This window comes from Aaosphaeria arxii, assembly GCF_010015735.1.
Source record: "Aaosphaeria arxii CBS 175.79 unplaced genomic scaffold BU24scaffold_1, whole genome shotgun sequence".
Classification (NCBI taxonomy): Eukaryota; Fungi; Ascomycota; class Dothideomycetes; order Pleosporales; genus Aaosphaeria; species Aaosphaeria arxii.
The window spans coordinates 4554201-4571138 of NW_022983474.1; the positions used below are offsets into that span (position 1 = coordinate 4554201).

Genomic DNA, 16938 nt, shown 5'->3' on the forward strand with positions numbered 1-16938 from the left:
TGGCGCAGGCATGCAGAGTGTAGATGTTTGTTATTGATGTTGTTTTGGTCAAGCGCGGGTCCTCCCAGCAGTCCGTGCGCGACGTACATCATCCCGCCCTCCAATAGCGATCCACGATAACGCCTGCCAATCCTATCGGGCATGCCCTACACAGTATACATATATCACGGAGGAGCGAAATATTCCCTATTATCTTCAGATGTTCCTTCAATGTCTCATGTTCGCATGGCCATGTTTGTTTGTCTTGAAGCCTGAACAAACCCAACCGTACTCTTCTGTGTATTTCTCTCTGCGTCGTCGCCCGTGATTCTTGTTCACTGTCAATCGCTGGTGATGAGATGGGATAGATGGCCCAAGCGCGGACTATCCCATCACAAACCTACTAATTACTGCCTCGCGGACGCCTCTCGCCAAACGCTGTGGCACTGTCCTGCGTCCTCTCCAGGACTTCCTCAGCCAGACACGGAATACATCCTATACTATCGTCACCTCAAAGAAAGTATAGAAGATTCCTCATGAGAGCCTCTTCTTTCGCCTTCACCTTCGGAGTCATGAATCAATGATCACTTAAGCAAAATCTTGAAAGGCTGTCGGCTGCATCTTGTTAGGCCATAGACATGGCAAATAGAATGCATTCGCAGCCTGGCAGCAGACATGATCCTATCGAGGTCGAAGATAGTGACGAATATGATGACCACCCAACGCTATCCTCACATCGAGAGCCCTACGTCCCAGCACGCGTTCGACTTGGGAATAGTCATCAGCTTCCCAATCACCATTCTGGTATCGGACTTCCTTCTCTCAAGGACGCTATATTATCCGGCGATAAGTGCCCACATCAATTCCAAAGGCCTTCGACGTCTCAAAATGTCATCAACTTGCTCGATGGAGACAACTGTAAGGTTGAACAGAATCTGAAAACCTACAATTCCACCGTGAAATTGCCATGGCGAACACCTACAAAATCCACTGTTCAATTTGAACCACTTAAGACCAATCAAAGCCACGAGGTTCCGAAACGAGGACCGGCCATAGATGTTGTAGGTGGTACAAAAGTCCCCCCACCATCTTATGTCCTCAATCAAGATGGTGGCACACGCGAATTTTCGGTTGCTAGCATGCTCAATGTCGAGAAACTAGGACCTGCAGGTGATACAATGCATGTTGCATATCACAGCCGTACAGATGACCGCAGAGATCTCGATCATCATCGTCGTCCACTCAACGGCACGCACCAGCACGTGTTACAAGCATCTCACCAACACCAACACCCGGAACGTTTGAGAAACATAAGTGATATGGGCAGCACTGTGTCCACATCGAAGCCAAACATGGCATTGCATGGTGCCGAGAGCATCGTTACGTCGACGCTCTGTACGTCGCTCGGAACTACTGTGCAAGTCGACGCTAGTACATTCACGAAGGGCGACCCCATCAGGAGCAACGGTGGTACTGGGACAAGCGCAGATCGAACTAGCAAAGCATACTCAGACTTAACGTCTCGACCACTCGTTACCAACAAAGCTGGAGATAACATTCATGAACTGAGGGAGACTCTGGAAATGAAGACGCGAGCAGCACACAAACATGTGGATGCGCTAGCTCTTGCTATCTCTCAGAGAGAGCCCCCTGTAAAAGGAACACCTGCTTTCACAGGGGCAAAATCTAGAACCGATATTGAAAATCTTGTTCACAAGCACGTTACCGAGCTCCACAAGACTCATGCTTATTCTATAAAGGTACGTTGAGTTCACACATGTGGAGACAATTACTAAAATACGAAGCATCTCCTACGCAGACAGCGCATGACTCTCGCCCGTTCTTCGAAGATGCCGTGCCGTTCTCAACTTTCCGACGTAAGCGTTAGGGCTCAAGATGGGGAAGAATCAGGGCAATTGGATCCATTCTGCAACATGAAACCCATTTCTGTCGCCAAGGGAAACGTTAAGTCGCAACAGAAGATGATGACCTTCAATCAACTAAGAACAGATGGAAGCAAAGCAGCCGATATATCAGCTCCTGTGACGAAGTATCGAACGGATGTGCCGAAGTTGCCTACGTATAGGCAGCATGTTCAACTGCAAACCAGCTTTCTCCAAGTGAACAACGACACTTTGAGCTACTGGCCTCTCTTCATTGATGACCCCGATAAGCGGGCTTTCGACAGAAAAATAGAAAAAAACTACAAATGCACACATGCGCTCCACCCTCTGCAACATGTGGAACTGGAGAGATGTCGCATTTACACTCCTTATGTCAATCAAATCGTGGAGTCTATCGGTACAAGCTGGGAAGCAATTTTGTACTGGTATTTGGTTCCAGATGAATCTGTACAAGGAATTGGGCGTGAAGTGAATAACTTGAGTGGAGAATACTTCAGACGTATTATTGAGGATCGCACAGGGGATAGGCGTATCATGGATCAAGGCAGGAACAAGACAAAGTGGAGGAAGGTTTTTGAACGTTTATCGCAACCGTCTCCCACGCATTTGCAAACGGTAGCAATATGCGCCACAAGCTTCTTACAAAGGACTGGTTTCAGTCTCTGGCAGCTAGTACGGTACAGTCCAATCTTGAGCAATCACATTGCAAGCATAGTCGGACCAGCTACCCAACCTGAGTTCTCATACAAGAAAAATCTTTGTCGCGTCTGCTTCCAGTAAGTCAAACAGTTTCAGTCTTTGTCAGCAGCATACTAATCAGCTTATTAGGTATCAATGCCAGTATCACGGTGAAGTTCGAGAAGTCGTCGACTCGGACAGTGACGCTACGGATCTGGAAGAATCATCTTCATCTGACTCGAGTAGCGAAGAGGAGGGTAGTCAGTATTCCGCCCAAGGATCAACAAAGAATCTGGCAAGGGATGTTGCAGGTCGGCAAGGCAATGAATGCGATATCCAAGACGATACAGACGTCGAGACTGTAATCAATTACAGGCGAACGCCAGGTCTTCATCGCGTGAAGCGGCCTGATGCAGACGCGACCGACAGCGAGAAAGCCCTTCCGAAATTTGACCGTAAGCTTTGGCAGAAAGGCAAAACTCACCGACTGGATGTACGAAAGCCTTTCCTGCCGTGCGATCATGAAGGTCGCTGTGAGGATGCCTTGTGCCGTTGCTTTCGCCAAAATGTCATGTGTGAAAAGAGCTGTGGGTGTTCAGTCTCATGCTCCAGACGCTATCGTGGCTGTAAATGCCGAAGCCTGGGAAATGGACGCCCCTGCGGTGTCAGGTCGTATTGCGACTGTGTACAAATGAACCGGGAGTGTGATCCGGACTTGTGTGGAGGATGTGGAGCAGCCGAAGTTCTCGATCCTTTAAACCGAGACAACGACGACATTCTCGACCATCGGTGCAATAATGTTAGCATTCAACGGAATGTTCCTGCAAAGACTCTTCAAGGGAAGTCTCCAGTACATGGCGTCGGGCTTTTTGCGGGCGAGGAACTTAAGAGAGACAGTTTCATCGGCGAATATATCGGTGAAATCATCTCTTACCCAGAGATGAAAAGGCGCAACTACATCTACAAGCCGCTTAAGATGTCCTATTTGTTTAAAGAAAATAAAAGTAAGTCCTTCAAAAACGGTACAATATAGATGATGCCTAACAATCCATGCAAGGCCAAGATGTAGATGCGATGCGCGCCGGTAACAAGCTCCGCTTTATCAACCACGCCGAAGAAAGCAAAACAAACTGTTATCCATGGGTCAAGTTCTGCAACACAACTTTCCGAATTGGCTTCTTTGCGAAAGAGAACATGAAACCTGGGACCGAATTGTTCTTCTACTACAACTGGTCAGATGAAGTTACCGAAGGCTACAAGCAGCCTAATCAAGAGCACGACTCTGAAAGCAAGATTATGGCTGTCAAAACCAAAAAGGGCGTTCCACGGGCTCCAACAGGCCAACTTCAGAAAGGAATGTTGCTCGGTCCCCCAAGTTCAAAGGCAAGAAAGCACGGCTCTGGTGTTTCGCTGCGTCCAAGGTCACTCCTAGAGAGTCAAGAAAGCAATGACTTGTGGCCGCCCATGCCATCTTCAGATAAAGAAGATGGTGATTGGGGAGCGGAACATAGAGGCGAAGAAAATAGATATGCCGTCTCCAGTAAACCCAAGAGGACGAGTAGAAGGGCCCGAATCGAAAGAGACGCTGACACAGACGATGACATCCCCCTAGTGCCTGAATCTCGCCGTCGGCGTTGGCCTACAAAAAGGAAGCGGGAGGCAGATGATGACGATGACGACGAAGATGAGGAATGAACATATATCCAGGCAAGGTCTTCGTCAAGACGGCGCTTTATCATAGCGCTGACCGAAATGATACCGTAACGGGCTCTAAGAGGCCTCTATGAGTCCAACCCTTGTGAATATCAGCTGGAAAGCCGAGCGCTAAGTATACCCATCAGGAGTACGAATCCAAATTTACAACATCTGATAATAGCGTGCCTTCATTGATCATTGGGTATCACATAAATTCTATCTAGAGTTACCAACAAATCATGGTCTTATTAACGCTTATTCCATTAAAGAAATTCCGTGGGTCATTGCGACTGTCGTGATTTTATTACTTCTATAATGTGTAGCTAATAACTCATTTGACCTTTCTCGATTTTCTAGTTCTCCTCTGCTGACTAGAATTTGAGCCCACCCCTTCATCAATGTCACTTCCGACATACTCGTCTGCAGTATCGTCGGAGGCTGCATCCTTGCCCTGTTTTCGTTTTTTCGTCCTCGTATTGCTTGTTATACCTTCAGAGACAGCGCTTACAGTCTCGACAGCACCATCCTGATCATCCGGCTGCGACTCATCTGGCGCTTGCCTCTCCCTTTCTGCAAGTCGTGTCAGGGCAGCTCCCAGTCTCTTCCCTGCAGCTGATTTTCCCTTCTTCTTCCCGGTGGGCCCCCCCTCTCCACCGGCCCTTGCCCTCGGAGCGAATGCTCCTGCGCCGACGCTTCCCTCGAAAAACCTAGTGATGTTGCTTTGGGTGCCTTCCTTCTCCCTTTTGTTCATGTCCTTGATGACTGGCACCAGTACCTCATCGGTGCGCTCCCAACTCCAGCCGATCTGGGAACTGAGAAATGTGCGCAAGGCGGCAAGGTCAGGCACACCCCATTGAAAGGGCTGTGGGTCGCTGTCGACATCGGGCTTAAGGTACGCCTCGGTGACGTTGAAGTCTGGAAAAGTAGGCGGGAGGAAGAGCTTGGTGCCCTGTGAGCGGCGGAACCGGCGACGAAATTGGGAGCCCTTATCTGCTTCCTTGGAGATGCTGCCATCCTGGACGCCGGTCCACCAGTCCTTGAAGGCCTGTAGGGTGCCAAACTCGGAGAGGATCTCGAGAGCAGTCACCGGTCCGATGCCAGAGATCCCGGTAGTGTAATCGGAGCCAAGCAGTTGGGCGATCGCAATGAGCTTGTCGCGGGTGAGAGAGAATTCCGAGGCTAGGTCGTTGGCAAGATAACATTCTACGAATTTGGCGGCATTGAACATGTTCTTGTAGACACGCGTGCCGCCGAAAAGGAAGGTATCGGAATCGTCGGTGACAATACCGTCGACGAGGCCGAGGTGTACGAGCTCCGCGCATTGAGCTTCGGCTTCCATAGGTGCTGTGATGTAAGGTAGGCCGAAGAGTGTTAACAGATGCTGGCACTCAGCGATCATTGTTTGTGTGACTTCGTCGGCATCCCTGCGATCTTTCTTTTGTTGAGCGCGAAGTTGCTTTAATTCCTCGTTGAAGTCGATCCGCGTGGTCTGGGCGTTGTTGAGCTCCTGCGCAAATCGTGCATGTTCTTCAGCTTCTGCAGCTAGAGACGCGAAGAGCTCCGCGTCTTCTGGGTCCGAGTATTGGTCGGACTCATCGTCAGGAAGCTCCAATGGTGCATTGTCGTCGGCAAGTCCATCTCGCGGAGGAACAACCGCAACCTCAAGATCTACAGCACCTTGCAGCTCTATGGGGGATGGCTCACGCCTCGGAAGCTGAGTCAAGTTGGCTTGAAGAGGAACATCCTCAAATTCGGGCGACGGGGATTTCGGAAGCTCAACATCGTTTCTCCCTTCTCCAATAGGTACATCTTCAAACACGGGGGATGGTGACTTTGCACCCGCCGCTTCAAGCTCGGTGACGTTACCGGTTGACTTTGATTGCTGACGTAGAGACCTGTCAAGATCTGGCTCGCTTTCAGACCAGTCGATTGGTTCGTCATCCGACTCTTGTTCGAATGGTTGAGTGGGCTGAATCTTCGGGGCCTCTGGCGATGGTTTCGGTGGTTCAGCTCGGACCTTTTCAGCCAGATCACCCATGCGAACGTTTGGATCGACAGTGATCACAGCTTCGATATCTTCCTCTCCATCTGACTGTATCGTGATAGGCTCTCTTTGCGTTTCATGAGACGATGGGCCGTCAAGGTCTATGACCTCACGAGTGTCCTGTTTTCTCAGTCGTGGGACTTCCTGAAATTGAAAGTGTGTCTCTTCTTCTTTGCGTGCTTGTTCCCAGCTTTGCCGTTCCTCTTCCCTCTGTGCAGTCAAATCATCTCTCATATCCCGTTCACCTTGGAACCAAGGTGGAAGTGGCTCAGCCTTCTCTTTCTTTCCCTGCTCTTGCTTTTTCTCGAAGCCGCCGGCAGTCTCTTGCTCTATCTTTTCCATCTTCTTTTTTCCAAGTATGGAGTTCCCAAGATTGAGCCTTTCAAATGGCAAGGGTCCGTCGAAACCAGGAGCATTCGTGGGCTTGTGGGCTGGCTTGGGCGTTGGTGAGTGTACTGCGACCGGCGATCTTGAGCTTCGTCGCTTCGCAGAAGTGGTTCTCTTCGATCTCCTCGATTCTGCCAATGCAGCTTGCAGATCCATGTCATCATCCTCACTATCGCTCCCGTTGAATGGACCTGTTGGGGCAAGTTTACTACTCCGCTGATTTGCCATTCTTGCGATGGCTAGGCCCGAACCTTTGCCAGAAAAAGGAGCGGGTTCTTCAACTCGTTCTTGCTGGAAGACTTCTCCATATATATCCTCTTCTGAATCATTTGATTGATCTGCTGGCTCTCCGTCCTGCTGGCCGAGAGATAGCGCAATGGCTTTCTTCAGCTGCTCATCCTCCTCACTGTCGCCGGCTTCTTCGAAAAGGTCGTCTTCATTGTCATCTGGCACATGCTCCCATTCCGCCGCTTGTGTCTCGTCTGCAAGAAAGAGAGAATCGGGATCTTGTTCGGGCTGTTCGACTCTCCTTGGCTTAGGCTTTGTGGATCCCCTCTTTCTTGATTGGTAGAATCGCTGCCTGCGCTTCGCCAGTTCTCTGGAAATGAACTCCCGACCCTCTTTGTCTTTCTCTGATGCACCAGCTTTAGGCTTTGGTAGTCTGTTGAGACCTTCGATTGGAACATCTTCAAAATCATCCTCATCCTCCCAATCTTCTTCCTTAAATTCGGGTGGTGAACTTCGATCCACGTCTATAGGCTTGTCTGCTTTACCTTCATCTTTGTTGGTTACTACTCCCAAGGCCCATCCGCCCTCCACACCGTCATTTTTGACAAGTACATATTCTCTGCCCTTCTCGCCAGCGACGCGATTTACAGCATTGTTCCCAAACATTGCATCATCTGACATGCCATTAAGATTCATCAATCGCTGTGTCAGTTCATTTCGTTCCCGGACTCGCTCAATCTGAAATTTCGAGAACGCCATTCTGTCTGGAAACATAATATCTAGCTGTTCTTTTGAGTATCCCATCCTCAACCGACTCCTCAATCGAGCGGCATTGAGGATGTTGTATCGGTCAGAAGCGGGTAGGCTCACAAAGAAGGGACTATCGAAATCGATCTTAGAGAAGTCGTAGACATTGATGTCCTCTCCTCGATCGAACTGTCTGGCATACTCTTCGAGTTCTTCCAGTGACATGATCCTGGGGTCATTTTGTCCACCCATCTCCGCAATAGAGGTTCCAAGATCAGGTAGATGATATTGATCTTTCCTCTTGAAAGTGCGATTGGCAAGCCGTTCTTGTTCCGTTTGCGCGACCTCCTCGGCATATACTAGATTCTCTGGTATCTCTTCCTCGGGTTCATTGCGGCGTTCCCGAGCTGTCTCTTTCCTCCTTTTCTCCTCCTCCTCAGCTGCGCGCTGCATTTGTATTGCCAACAACTTCCCAGCTGTTCGGACAGCATCCTCGCGTCGGCCTTCACGTCTCGATTTACGGTTACTGATCGTCTGTCGCTTCAGCACTGGTGCGCCGCCGTCGAATACAAATACTGGCTTGATCCCGAAGAAGAGAAGTTTGCATATTCGTCGAAAGAAGCCAACGATATGGCTGTTGCGCAGGGCATTGCCTTCCTTATCGCGGACGGCTTTGAGAAACTGATAGATCCAGATGGAGGCATCTACAGCAAGACGCTTCTTGTTCAACGTTTCGATTCTGATAGGTCGCGCGCAGGGCTGAAGAACGGTCCAGAGACCAGTGACACCCATGGCGACGTGAAATGACGAGCAACCATCGACCACAGCTCGTGGAAGAGTGCAGTTCCTGATCGCTGAGACAGTCGCTGGCTGCCTTGTGACTTCGCGTTGATGACGTGAACTCGCGGCGTGTCTAAACTAAAAAGGAATGGCTGCCAAGATAATGTCTGACTGTTTCTTGCTCTTGATTACCTGCGAACGGATGCATTTACATAGCTGCTACTCATTGTTCGCAACAAGATAATTCGTGTGATATTTTCTAATTTACAGTATAGAGTTTCAGCAACTCTGCTAATGTCAATTCCTTGCCAGCAGCGACCAAGAGATTGAGTGCACCACTACCGAGGTAGACTGGACTCCTGATGCTCTGTGCCGCACCGACTGCCTCCTTCAATCTGTTCAAATAGCTATTCAAACTTGATGTTTCGCCTCCCTTTCCTTCCAAAATCTCAATGATGTTGGGACCGAGGGATTTGAACATCGCGCTCCCACCTGCAGCATCTACAGCCAATTTGTATAGCTGCGCCAATGGCAGTCCGACGTGTTTCGCGAATGCAATGCTCTCAGCAGCTGCGACAAGATGAATACCTGTCAACAGACTGATGACTAGATCAATCTTCGCCTTTTTATCCTCATCCGATAACGTGCTCTGAATGTTGGCAACCGGTTCAGAAGTCCACAGACGTACAAGTCCGGCATCGTCGTTCGCTCCCCAGCCTCGGTCGACTGCTGAGAAATATACCTGTTCCGCGATGGTGCTCAGGGAGGCGGGGAAATTGACCAGGCGTGCTGTGGAAGTTATTATGCTCTTGACTCCCTGTTAGTATCCAAATCATAGGATGAAAGGGATAATCGAGCTTACAGTGTCCTTGAGAATGATCGTTACAGCACTTGCACCAGGAAAATAGTCTTCTGTTAACGTTCTTGTACTTCGGTTCTCAAACATCCAGCTCCATGCCTCACTACCGATCACTGCTTCTCTAATATCTTTGCCATTGAGGCCGAGCCTAGCTCCAAACCCGAAGCCTTCGCTCAAAGCCAAAATCTGTATAGCCGCGAGGACTTGATGTGCCATCTTCATATTACTTCCAGCACCAATGCCTCCCTCAACGATGAAGAGTTTCTTAGGAGCCGACATCTCTTCCAGAAGCCATTGGCCCTTCTGGAAAGCAGCAGATGATGCGCCGGCCATGATCGACAGCGTACCTTGAGCAGCTCGAATGGCGCCTCCCGATACAGGTGCGTCGATAAAGAATATGTCGTCTCTGCCGACATCCTTCAATTGCTTTTCTACACCCTGTGCATACGCACTTGGAACTGTAGAGCAAAGCAGCAGTGTTGCATCTTTTGGCAAGGCGGATACGATTCCGCCATCTGGACTTTCGAAAAGAGCTGCCTGGGCTTGCTGAGCAGTTGCTACCATTACAATATAGAACGGTTTGTCCCTCGCGGATTCGGCGAGTGAAGTGGAAGGTACTCCTCCCGCTGCTTTAAACTTCTCAAGAGTTGGCGCATACACATCGAAACCAGTCACAGCATATCCTTGCTTGACGAGATTCGTTGCCATGCCGAAGCCCATGGCTCCCAGGCCGGCAAAGCCAATGGCTGGTTTGGAAGACATTGTTGGACGTGTGAAGGATGGGGCAAAAGGGGATTGAAGATCGAAGAATGAACTCAGGCTTCGAATGAACTACCTAAATGCCAACCCGTGTCGGCTGACTACAAGTGTCATGAGGTGGGATAGTTGCGGTGCTAATTCGGTCTTGTACTATTCCGATGAATCGGAAAGTGGGCAAAGAGACCGTATCTCGAACCTACTAATATAGGATGGACATATTAGGACATCCGAAAGCTCTGCCCACTCTTCGAGTTTCTATTATCGAAACATCCGATCGTTGAGGAATTGCTGAAGCAAAAATGCCTCTTCCGCATATGAGGCGGCATTTTCGAGCGGAGCCCTCTGCCGGCAAAAGTCGAGTTCAACCCTCATGAACAGTCGAAGGTGCCCCCGCACTAGGAAAGAATCAGGTGGTGGGGTAGCTTCCGCCGGCAAATGTCCCACCGAAACGTCATGTTGGGCGGCGCAATGGAAGACAAGCGACGCCTAAAAAGGAACCCCGGAATCGAGCTTCCATCGGCGTGGGATGCCCACAAGCCGCTCTCCGTTTCTTCCTGTCCACTAATAATTGGTTAGATATTTCTAGTTTTGTCATAACGGCGAACTCGTTCATCTTTCTCAATTGATTGAACAGCTCCTGACTTCGAAGACCCTCACATCTCACCAAATCGACTCATCTCGCTACGAAAATGGAGTCAAACCGCGCGATACCTTTGGTCAACAAGGCCCAGAGTGAAAACTATGGCATACCTGCGATGTGCTGTTACAATACCGAAGGTATTCTCGCCACAGTCCGCGCAGCAGAAGCTAAGAAATCGCCTGCCATGATCTTACTCTTTCCCTGGGCAATCCACTACGCAGGCTCATGTCTTGTGCATTTGGCGGCAGAAGCAGCGCGCAATGCTTCCGTGCCTGTTACTGTGCACCTCGACCACGCGCAAGACCCGGAGATTGTCAAAAGAGCAGCAGACATGGGCGGTTTCGACAGCATCATGATTGACATGAGCCACTACGAGAAAGAGGAGAATTTGAGGCTCACCACTGAGTTGACAAAGTATTGTCACGACAGGGGCATTGCCTGCGAGGCCGAGCCAGGGAGGATCGTGGGTGGAGAGGACGGGGTTGGAGACACAGAGGATCTCGAATCGCTCTTGACGACGCCTGAAGAGGCGCAGAGATTTGTGGATTGCGGTATTGATTGGCTGGCACCATCCTTTGGCAACGTCCACGGCAATTATGGGCCGCGAGGCATTCAGCTTGAATACGACAGACTTGAGTCCATCAAGCAGGCTGTTGGTGATCAAGTTAGACTAGTGCTCCACGGCGCAGACCCCTTTACAACGGAGATCTTCCAGAGATGCATTGGCCACGGAGTCAGCAAGATCAACATCAATAAGGTTTTGAACAATCCTTGCCAGGATGTTTGGGAGGAGAAATCGAATAAGGCTCCATTCACGAGTGTCATTGAAGAGGCGACATTGAGAATGCAGAAGGCAGTAGAATCATGTTGCGACATGCTTGGATCGACAGGCAAGGCGTGAAGAATTATTGTAATACATACAGATAGTGTGTGCTCTGCAAAATTACAGACTAAGAAATTTGTATGGAAGTCATATTAGTGTACAATTCCTTTTCGCAGTGACTGCCCTCGCTTCTCTTTTCACAGCCATGTCGTCTATACTCATCGTTTAAGACCAACTCTACCAACCGGTCACCCTATCTTATAAATATCGAGCTTCATCGTATCGTTAGCGAAAGAATTTCCAACCCTTCTTACGCCTTGGCCATTGTGTGCTACTTCAGCTCGCTCCCGATGTAAAATCTCTGGACCTACTTCCCTTCATCCAGTAGTGATGTCAATTCCGCTCTCCCTCTTAAATCTGGCCTCGATTAGAACATAGGCTAGTCCAAGTGATGCTGGACCGCCTACATGTAACGCCTGACCCGAGCCGACCTTAGTCTGGTAAGTAGGCTCTTGAACAATCACCCACTAATGCGTGAGAACTGAGATGGCTATACTGTAATTAGAACTGATGTCATAAGTCTGTTCATGACAGGAAACACGTGAGACATTGCAGCGACGCATGGGGTGATGTGGATCGTGCAGCAACAACGGAATATCAAGCTAGGTAATTAAGGAACCGGTACTCCCCCAGATATCATTTTGTTTTGTCCATCCCGCTCTCTCAGCAAAATCATTACTTTAATAGACTTTCAGTTAATCAATTTTTTCTCATACCATGTAACGCCCGGTAACTCCTCATGTATCTCGTTCGAATTCAATTTCTCCATTTAGAATCGCATTACTCGCATCCCTCGCCAGACAAGAAGCGATCTTAGACGCGGCTATGAATCATATACCATCCTGTCAACCTCTAAGAGGAGCATTGAACCGGTGAGTGTCATTTCAATATCACTTTTTCTGTACCACATGGCTGAAGCAGCTAACTGCGCAATCCTTGTCTGCAATGCTAATACCTTTTCAATAAGTGCAGCGGCTCTCTGACGAGCGCGACCTCTTCGCCGTCGCGCTCGACTGTATAGCTTGTACGTATCAATGAGAATGTGTTGTCAAGAGTTTCGAAATGCACTACCCTGAGGCCCTTCAAACCTTTGAGCAGATCCAGTAAATTTGGATCGAGGCGCTCTGAAAGGACTACGAGCTGCTTAATAGCTGACATCTGTGATCGTGACAGGTGCTTGAGGTGGTATAGGTAATTATCTAAACATTCTCAGTCTTATCCCTTTGGTGCAGCTAGTTTGAGCATCATCTGGGGTTGTTCAATTGCGGAACACTTACACATGACGAGCTGGGTAGCGAAAAGCCATCGGTTGGACTGGAACGGCATGAGGGCAGTTTCCTGGTGCATTTGTCGGGAAACAGCACTGAGCAGGGTCATCTTGCTTGGTCCCGCAGGCTGTTGTACAGCTCTAGAAGAAGCATCCTCGTACGCCTCTGCGTAATAACGAAAGGGGATGCTTTTGGTGAATGGTGTGTGACGCACAGCGATAGTCTTATTTGCAAGTAGAATATCATAGATATGGGTTCTGATCTCTACTGGCAGTCTAAGGAAATAAGACTCTTCCTGATTCCGTTTCCATCTAAAGGGTATCAGTATCCTCAAAAGCCACCGGGCAGCACGAGTCAACAAACATTTGAGCGGCCATTGAAGTGTCGCTGAGTCTCCTACGCCGGACGTTGTGTCTTGGAGGCGGTGAAGATTGAGCAAGATACTGCTTCTGCAACGAAGCTTGACAAGCCAACGAGAACTTTAGCAGCTTCGGTCTATCACTCACACGAGATTCGTGTGCTTGCGATTTGCCTGAATCACGATTTCCGTTTGTCACCCTGGGTTCGCTGGCAATTCCAGGGACAGATGCTCCCTCGGTCATATCTTGATCAAAGGAGGTCTGCGATTCTGGCACCATGATACCCGCATCTTTCACTTCTTTTGCTTTTGGGATGTTTTTCCGTGCATCACGCTCTATAGATGTAGTAGTCTTAGCGTCAGTGTCAGGCGTAACAGAATCATCCTGGTCATCATCGTCGTCTGCATCTACGAAGGAAATTGGTCCTTTGAATCTCCTTCCCGCAGCCGAAGGTGGCACGATTTCCTTTGGTGGATTCGTTGCCGGTGATGGACCGAGCCTTTTGTGTCGTTTCTGGCTGTCATCTCTTTCAGGTGAGTCTGTGGGCACGACAGCCATGGACATGTTCCGTCTCGAGTATGTCCTCTTGACGGAGCGAGTGGAATCCATCAGCGAATCACTTATGTGTCGACCCTGTTGGAATTGATGAAAGTCTAGTCTGCCACGAGGCTGAACGCTACCTCTTCGAATGATGTCGCAGCCGCAGTTCTTGAAGGAAAAGGTGGAGAGCGAAATCAAGACCGGATTCAACGTACACGCGTAGATAATACATGAGAGAATCGAAACTCATGAAAAGCAGGTGAGTTGTCGATTAAGTTTGAGTATCAGACGATTGCACATCTACAGAGGCACAGCAGTAGTAAGCAGTTGACAACGGCGTAACTTAGCTGGAGGGTTGGGATGACGCGCGCGCACGTGATTGATTACATCAGCCGACTCCAACCCCTCCAGGGCTCTCCAGCGCTGCGACGCGCATGTCTTGTAAAAGTCCGCACAAACGCACGAGGGCGGGAAACCGCTGGTTATAAGTTATGAATTACACAGTATACCCCGTACCATATTCAGCAAATAGAATAGCGTGGACTACCCCTTGAACCCTCGCATTCCCTTCCCTTTCGAGACTTGTCTAGGCGTCTAGGTAGTAGTGCCGTTAACCTTCATGCTGATCACTGGAACTGAAGCCTGAAAGAGACGAACCTCCCATTAGGTACCTTCCATTAGGTACCAAGGTAGGTTTAATAATAAATTCATTGTGACTGATAGATTCTTTCCCCTTGCCTTCATCGTATTGGTTTTCATGGCCCTCTCGCATGTGAACAGTTCTAACGGAGTACAGTACTTCAGCTCTCTCATAAATATCTGCAATATTCTTTTCCCATGCAGTCAGAAAACCCTACTTGTACGAATGGACCTCGTGTTGACAGCAAAAGTGCGAGAGGATCGACGTTATTACCCCTGACCCGGCCTCGACGCTAATGAGTGCTGGAGATTTGGGGCTGACACTGGCTGGATTCCGTCTCGCCGTCTCGCTTTCATCGCACTTGTGCCTTCAATTTCGGTACAATAATGGTGCTCTTAGTGCCACACTACAATCTATCTACCTTCGTATTCTCCAGGCAGGGCTGATGCTTATTTATTGATCATGCCTAGAAGAGCTTAGATTTGTGAACAAGCGTTCTTTAGTCACAAACTTTTGCCATGATTGCGGAGACCAAGCTTTGTCGCATCGATGATTGACTGGTCGATATGCATTCTGTGGCTTCAGCTCCTCAACGAGGTGTCTGGATTTAGTACGTTTCGTTTAGGACCGGTGAAGATACTGAGAGGTAAAATGCGGCTTGGGGGGCCTAGTAGGTCATTTCAGCATCGACTATGGCTTGCAGCTAACGAAGAAGCACGTCTGTCTTAACTTAGGTACCTAGACGTGTAAAATCAAATGACGATATAAATAACAACCTCCACTGCCCACGCTATGTCTTCAAGTCCCCAGCATCTGCATCTGTTGATCTCCTTGTCGCTCCTTTCCCGTGAATCACCACGACTTCTTAGCATCTGATCATTCTTCTTTACCACATTTCGATAGCAATACTATTTAATCTTCTAACAAGATGCATTTCACCAACTTCATCCTCCCCCTGACACTCGTCGTCGCTGCTGCCGCCGAACCTGTTCAAGGATCCGTGGCGCTCCCTAATGGACTTCAATTCGCCCAGCAATACCGTCGGGAGGCAGGCAATGGATTATCAGCTCGTCAGTCCTTGGATCCGGAGACACTGTGCGGCAAGGGTTATGACGACTGTGGCGATGGGTGGTGCTGCAGGTGGGTTCAACGTCTCCTACATTTTGGAGATAGGCACACGTACTGATAGTTTCCCCAGCGAGGGCACCAAGTGTGCAGGCACCCTGACCGAATACAAGATTCCCGTCTGCAAGGATCCCACTGAAACTTCTGGGCCTCTCAAGGGAACATCTCCCGCGTTGCCATACAAGGACCCTCTCTCGGCTTATCAAAGTCTGAGCTCAGTCCTGGCCAAGATGACGGGTTTGCCCACTGATCCCGAGACGCGACAAACGACGACGACGGCTGCTGGAACAGGACAAACGAAGGCGGCGGCCGCGACTGGCTCTAGCTCTCCAGGTGCAGCGCCCATGAATACTCCAGGAAGTTTCGGTCAGGTGGGAGGTGCCATTGTGGGCGTTTGGACGGTTGGCGCACTTGCTGGTGCTGGATGGTTCTTGATGGTTTGAATCAACTGTATATAAGCTAGGTACCTACCTAGGTAACTGAGCGTCACATCCTGCTACACCAACTTCACCACTGCTCCTTCATCTTTTCTCTCTACCTACCTTGGGCGGTGCACTGTTCGCGTTCAAAATAGTGGCCCAGTTTATCCCAGGTGCTCGCCTTTACTTTGTTAGCATCTGTGCATTCCGCTCCTTGACTACTATCCTACCTTTCTCCTTTCAGACGCGCACTCACTTGCAAATACGACACCACCAATACAACAACACAACACAACACTGCACACGCCCCAACACGTCCAATCTTATTAAACCATAGCAATTGTCGTGACAATGCCGAAGAAACAATTTGGAAGAAGTGATCCAGTAGCAAGCCCAAGTACGCAGCAATCATTTATTGACTCTCCCTTCCGCTAATTATGACCGTGCAGCTGCAGAAGAACTAGCGGCTGTTGCAGCGTTCAATGGATCATTCCCCAAGCCAGAAGAGACGCAGGGGAATTGGGTTCCACCTCCTGGAACTATCCCACGCCCACCTGGAATAGGCGATTGGGCCCGACGCACGAAGAACACGGAGGCGGCATATCTGAGCTACGTCTTGCGGGTGCCACGTCCTGCTCTGGATACGACACTGGGCCTGAAAAAACGCGGTAATCCGGCAATCGCAACTAAAAGTGAGTGTTTATGAGGTGGCTCAGGATACCCTACAACCACCAATGGTAATGGTATACTGACTTCTGTGAATAGATACGGATACCTCTAAGACTCTCCCTAATGCGAACGATGCTCAGACCCTTGAGGGTCCCCCGAACGGTATCTGGACTCTCAGTGACACCCCATATGCCACTCAGACCCTCATCGACACCGAAACTGAGACCCAGGCCCTCGCTTGTACCCCGCATGGTGCTCAGACCCTCACTGGAAGCACTCCTATTGCAGAGGTTGCGCCCCAAGAATGCACTCCCATCGATAGCACTCCTTTTCCG

General features: G+C 49.5%; 7 protein-coding genes across 7 annotated transcripts; 3 read left to right on the forward strand and 4 right to left on the reverse strand.

Moving 5' to 3' along the window:
* The first annotated feature begins 309 nt into the window (after window positions 1-309).
* Window positions 310-4511, forward strand: BU24DRAFT_384424 (uncharacterized protein). Its single transcript, XM_033524843.1, has 4 exons — window positions 310-1739; window positions 1785-2659; window positions 2712-3565; window positions 3619-4511. Exons 1-4 carry the CDS (start codon window positions 618-620, stop codon window positions 4254-4256), a joined length of 3489 nt encoding a protein of 1162 aa, XP_033390354.1. The 5' UTR covers window positions 310-617; the 3' UTR covers window positions 4257-4511.
* Window positions 4507-8511, reverse strand: BU24DRAFT_417666 (PIN domain-like protein). The gene has a single exon (XM_033526778.1). The coding sequence runs from the start codon at window positions 8452-8454 to the stop codon at window positions 4588-4590; it is 3867 nt and encodes a 1288-aa protein (XP_033390355.1). The 5' UTR covers window positions 8455-8511; the 3' UTR covers window positions 4507-4587.
* Window positions 8512-8701: 190 nt separating this feature from the next.
* On the reverse strand, window positions 8702-10063 carry BU24DRAFT_457927 (3-hydroxyisobutyrate dehydrogenase mitochondrial precursor; the record flags this gene model as incomplete). The annotated part of the gene is made up of 2 exons (XM_033531580.1): window positions 8702-9250; window positions 9305-10063. The coding sequence occupies 2 exons, from the start codon at window positions 10061-10063 to the stop codon at window positions 8702-8704; spliced, it is 1308 nt and encodes a 435-aa protein (XP_033390356.1).
* A 342-nt stretch (window positions 10064-10405) lies between these two features.
* On the forward strand, window positions 10406-11680 carry BU24DRAFT_417668 (putative fructose-bisphosphate aldolase). The gene has a single exon (XM_033526779.1). The coding sequence runs from the start codon at window positions 10750-10752 to the stop codon at window positions 11599-11601; it is 852 nt and encodes a 283-aa protein (XP_033390357.1). The 5' UTR covers window positions 10406-10749; the 3' UTR covers window positions 11602-11680.
* A 643-nt stretch (window positions 11681-12323) lies between these two features.
* On the reverse strand, window positions 12324-12984 carry BU24DRAFT_417669 (uncharacterized protein). Its single transcript, XM_033526780.1, has 2 exons — window positions 12861-12984; window positions 12324-12782 (listed from the first exon to the last, which is right to left on the reverse strand). Exons 1-2 carry the CDS (start codon window positions 12958-12960, stop codon window positions 12532-12534), a joined length of 351 nt encoding a protein of 116 aa, XP_033390358.1. The 5' UTR covers window positions 12961-12984; the 3' UTR covers window positions 12324-12531.
* BU24DRAFT_35747 (uncharacterized protein) lies at window positions 12953-14089 on the reverse strand. Its single transcript, XM_033523955.1, has one exon. It carries the CDS (start codon window positions 13817-13819, stop codon window positions 13163-13165), a length of 657 nt encoding a protein of 218 aa, XP_033390359.1. The 5' UTR covers window positions 13820-14089; the 3' UTR covers window positions 12953-13162.
* Window positions 14090-15219: 1130 nt separating this feature from the next.
* Window positions 15220-16050, forward strand: BU24DRAFT_35727 (uncharacterized protein). The gene is made up of 2 exons (XM_033523942.1): window positions 15220-15530; window positions 15589-16050. The coding sequence occupies exons 1-2, from the start codon at window positions 15319-15321 to the stop codon at window positions 15956-15958; spliced, it is 582 nt and encodes a 193-aa protein (XP_033390360.1). The 5' UTR covers window positions 15220-15318; the 3' UTR covers window positions 15959-16050.
* The last annotated feature ends 888 nt before the right edge of the window (window positions 16051-16938 follow it).

Bases quoted from the DNA above. Each gene is read 5' to 3' on its own strand.
- BU24DRAFT_384424 (XM_033524843.1), top strand. From the start codon at position 618: ATGGCAAATAGAATGCATTCGCAGCCTGGCAGCAGACATGATCCTATC. The intron at 1,740-1,784 runs GTACGTTGAGTT...TAAAATACGAAG, and splicing joins CTCATGCTTATTCTATAAAG to CATCTCCTACGCAGACAGCG. The intron at 2,660-2,711 runs GTAAGTCAAACA...TCAGCTTATTAG, and splicing joins CTTTGTCGCGTCTGCTTCCA to GTATCAATGCCAGTATCACG.
- BU24DRAFT_417666 (XM_033526778.1), bottom strand. From the start codon at position 8,454: ATGGGTGTCACTGGTCTCTGGACCGTTCTTCAGCCCTGCGCGCGACCT.
- BU24DRAFT_417668 (XM_033526779.1), top strand. From the start codon at position 10,750: ATGGAGTCAAACCGCGCGATACCTTTGGTCAACAAGGCCCAGAGTGAA.
- BU24DRAFT_417669 (XM_033526780.1), bottom strand. From the start codon at position 12,960: ATGACCCTGCTCAGTGCTGTTTCCCGACAAATGCACCAGGAAACTGCC. The intron at 12,783-12,860 runs GTAAGTGTTCCG...GAGAATGTTTAG, and splicing joins CGCTACCCAGCTCGTCATGT to ATAATTACCTATACCACCTC.
- BU24DRAFT_35747 (XM_033523955.1), bottom strand. From the start codon at position 13,819: ATGGATTCCACTCGCTCCGTCAAGAGGACATACTCGAGACGGAACATG.
- BU24DRAFT_35727 (XM_033523942.1), top strand. From the start codon at position 15,319: ATGCATTTCACCAACTTCATCCTCCCCCTGACACTCGTCGTCGCTGCT. The intron at 15,531-15,588 runs GTGGGTTCAACG...TAGTTTCCCCAG, and splicing joins GGCGATGGGTGGTGCTGCAG to CGAGGGCACCAAGTGTGCAG.